Source organism: Gossypium arboreum, chromosome 12 (assembly GCF_025698485.1).
Source record: "Gossypium arboreum isolate Shixiya-1 chromosome 12, ASM2569848v2, whole genome shotgun sequence".
NCBI classification, from domain to species: domain Eukaryota; kingdom Viridiplantae; phylum Streptophyta; class Magnoliopsida; order Malvales; family Malvaceae; genus Gossypium; species Gossypium arboreum.
Window position 1 is genome coordinate 94379063 of NC_069081.1, and position 3955 is coordinate 94383017.

At 34.5% G+C, this 3955-nt stretch overlaps 1 protein-coding gene across 2 annotated transcripts; it reads right to left on the minus strand.

The window, feature by feature from the left end:
* Positions 1-1058: 1058 nt before the first annotated feature.
* LOC108479065 (probable WRKY transcription factor 65) lies at positions 1059-2021 on the minus strand. Of its 2 annotated transcripts, XM_017781489.2 has the most exons (3): positions 1872-2021; positions 1656-1793; positions 1059-1590 (listed from the first exon to the last, which is right to left on the minus strand). In XM_017781489.2, the coding sequence occupies exons 1-3, from the start codon at positions 1922-1924 to the stop codon at positions 1059-1061; spliced, it is 723 nt and encodes a 240-aa protein (XP_017636978.1). In that variant the 5' UTR covers positions 1925-2021. The 2 variants fall into 2 exon arrangements, with proteins under 2 accessions (XP_017636978.1, XP_052879612.1); XM_053023652.1 differs by having other exon boundaries at positions 1656-2021.
* Positions 2022-3955: the final 1934 nt, after the last annotated feature.

Sequence of the window (3955 nt, forward strand, 5' to 3'; positions counted from 1 at the left end):
TAATAATCCCTCAAATAAGCTAAAAACCACACCTTGTAGACTTTCTGGAACCTGATCCAAATCTCTGACTAAATACCTCAAGTTTAGGTTTTGAACTTGTAAGTGATTTAGGGTTTTTTTTTAATATTTGATTTTTTTAATTTTTGAGTTAAATATGAAGTTAATATAATGAGGAAATGGTGTTGAGTGAAAAAGGGTATGCATGAGCCTTATCGAAGTTAGGGAGATATAGATTCTCTACTAAATCATTACAGTTGATGACTGTAGCGACTGGAGACGATATATGCATACTATTTTTTTGTCTTTCATCACCTAAATTAACTTTATTAATAGTGATTTCAAGTAACACTTAAGTGTTTGAGCTCAAATCGCCACCAACAATGTTGATTTGGTGCCAGTCTCATACCCCTTCCATAACAATATTCAATGCATTAAATACATCAAATTAGATTGAATAATAAAAAATTTAATATCTTTAAAATAAATTTTTTTATTTAAATCTTTTAAATATATTTAAAGATTTGATCTAATTAGAGTAGAACCATTAGTTCAACAAAAACTCATTATGCAAATCTTCTCTTCCCATGGAATCTAAGCATCCATTATCAAGTAAGGAACATAAAAGAAGATAATTTAAAAGAAAAGAAAAAAAAAGCTCTCAAAGCAAAGCAGTCTCGCGTGAACCTCGTGCATCCATTTTTAATGTCGAAAGGAGCAGCTCACCTAACCCAAAAAAAAAAAAAAGCAGCATCAATCAAAGAGCCCCCTCTATCTCTCTATCCATTCGACTTGCTAGATTTTTTCTTTTACCTTTCTCCCCCAAAAATTCCCAATCTCCAATATCAATACAAATGGCACCAATGCCCAAGCTCTTTTTTTTTTTTTTTTTCAGTTTTCAAGCCACAGTGATCCAACTATATCATTTTGTAAACCCTCAGACAAAACAAAAAGAAAAGAAAATGAACCATTGGTAATGGAGGCATAGTAATCCCTTCAACTATGAACACCTTAATTAATTACATGTTTTTCAAGGCTATAAAAATATATATACACTTAGATCAAGGAGGGACAACATGAATACCTTCATCGAAAAACTTGCTTCTCATGAACCATGTGAAAGCTGAACATATGGGTAGTTCTTCAAGCTCATCGAAGAAATCATTTTCTTCTGATTTTGGTATGGGAGATGCTGCTGCTACTTTCATATGAGAACAACAAGAGACTGGCTCTTTATCCAACAATAACCCCACTGTGCTTCTCTCTAGATTCCCACTGAAAGGATCTTCTTCTTTGTTTTGGGGAAAGCTTAATGGGGATTGTAGGTAATGAAAATATTCTTCATCTTTATCAGGTAGGTGTTCTTGCTTAGTGGTTGGGGCCTGATCATCATTATCACCATCATCATCATCATCACTACTTTGGGGTTCTTTAGTTGGTGACTGTGATAAGGTTTTGGTGTTGTGCAGATGAGGGCTTGGATGGTTATGACTAGAGGTGTAAGTAATGATGAGCATTGAAGCATCTGTTTTGCATCTTTCTACTTGCTTTTTAGCTAAACAACCTTTCGATGTGCTGCACTTGTAATACCCCCTACATGATCAAAACATGAACTCAACAACCATGAACCAAAAAATGTAGAAAAAAAAAATAATTACCTTGGATAAGGAGACCCTTTGATAGGCTTTTGACCATATTTCCTCCATGACCATGAATCATAAGGTGGTCCGTCATTCTTTAACTTTCCACCATTTTCTCCTATCTTTACAGTCACAACAGTCCTTTCAACCACTTTCCTGGTAATAAAAACATGACCAAAGTTAAATGCATGCTGCCTGCTATGAACCAATTCAGTATTTATATAAAACAGAAACATTCTTTTGGATGCCTGGGTTTCATTTTGTTTTGGAGAGATAGAACCGTCCATTGCAACTTTCTGTTTGATGCTGCAATGGCCAAAAAGAGATTAAAAAGAGACAGTGAAAGCTATTTGGTGGTGATATAATGATTAATGAACTTAGAGGGCAAAATAAAAACCAAAAGGATTGAAATGAAGAGCTCCAATCAAACCAAAAGAACAAAAGGGACTTTGGGTTTTTTGGCAATATGACAAACAAACAAAAAAAAAAAAATCCTCCTCCAACTTGGGTTCTCTTCTACCTTTCTTGTCACTCACCATCAACCCTCGAACCCCCACCTTTGTAATAAAATAAACTACCTTATATCCACACATACTGCTGCACCATATAAATATATGTGTGTAGATATTTCAAGGACAACAATATTGCCGGCCCCATCCTCCACTTCATTGGCTTCAGCATGTTTTGGCTCCTGTTCCCATAAACGCAATCAATCTCCACTTGGCACGTGTACATTTCTAACAATGAAGCTTGCCCTTTCATAAATTTATTAGGACAAGTTTAGTTGATTTTATTTTTAAATTTTGTTATTAATTTTTTTACCATGCGGAAATTTTGTATATAATGTGATTCCAATTTATTATTTTTACATAATGCTTATAAAAGAAAGATGCACGGAATCGATGTTTGGGCTAAAAAGTACATGGATTAGAAATAATTAAATTGAAGTATAACAACTAAATTTATAACTTATAAATAATATATATATTACAAATGATTAAATTGAACTACAATGATTAAATCTACAATTTACTCATAGTATAAAGATTAATAGCAAAATTTGACTTAAAAGACTTAATGGCAATTAACTGGGTTACGACTAGAGATGTTTATAGGTTAGGTCAAGTTTATGCATGATATTAATATCATACGTACATAGTTGCCTAAGGTTGACTATAAAAAATATGGGTCTCAAATTTTACTTAAATCCGCCCATATTTGTAAACGGTTATGCTAATCCCTCTTAGGCCCATTCATAGTACTTTTTTTAAAAATATTATTGATTTTATTTAGTATCTAGTAATATATATATATATATATTTTTTTTAACATCCCTTACCGGTACCCGAGGCCGGGATAGGATACGAGGCATTACCGAACACATACACAGTCATTCATGCAAAAACTAGGCTATAACTTTTTTCTTTAAAATAACTTTATTCATACATACACAATTTGTCCCTGATATGGGCCTGCGAGGCCCAAAACAACCATCGAAAGTGATTCGGGACTAAATCGAAGACTTTAGAAAAGCTTGAGAAATTTTCCCTAATACAGAACCACACACCCGTGTGAAACAAGGGACACACCCGTGTGCTCTTGACACACATATATCCTCCAGCCGTGTAACTCTTTGACTATGACGTCAGTATCAATTTAGGGTCGCACGACCGCATCACATGCCCATGTGGCTAAACCGTGTGGTCAATTAAAATTAAATCAATTTTTCATAAAAAAGTGCAGACTTCACATGACCAAGATACATGCCCATGTCTTAGCCCGTGTGTTTACTACTAGGCATACTGACTTGCAAAAATTAGGGTGCAGAGGACAGACGACCATTCAACACACCCGTGGGGCAGACCGTGTGTCACACACGGTCTAGACACATGCCCATGTGTCTACCCGTGTGGACCATTTAAAGGCTATTTTCCAAGCCAATTGTCACCCTCAATCATTCATACATTCAAACATATTTCATAGCATGCAACATGACATATTTAGACACTCAAATATTCAACACCATGGCACTCTCACATCTTCATAATGTCATCCTATTGTACATTCATTTTGTTACACCATTTAGAAGCATTCCCCACCAATTTCATGCATTATTAAACTTGTTACCATAACTTCAAATTATGCATTCATGATTATAGTCATTTTAAGCCATTAAGTCATCTTTTACCTTTTAGCATCTAATCCATACTTTATCATACGTTCACCAAGCAATAACAATCACATCATCAAGGCACTAACACATGCATGCATGGGTAATTAGATTACAACCTAATGATCAAATATAAGCCATATCACAT

Excerpts from the sequence above, each read along its gene's own strand:
- LOC108479065 (XM_053023652.1), bottom strand. The coding sequence starts at position 1,924 with ATGGACGGTTCTATCTCTCCAAAACAAAATGAAACCCAGGCATCCAAA. Across the intron at positions 1,591-1,655 it reads AAAGGGTCTCCTTATCCAAG|GGGGTATTACAAGTGCAGCA; the intron begins GTAATTATTTTT and ends TTGATCATGTAG.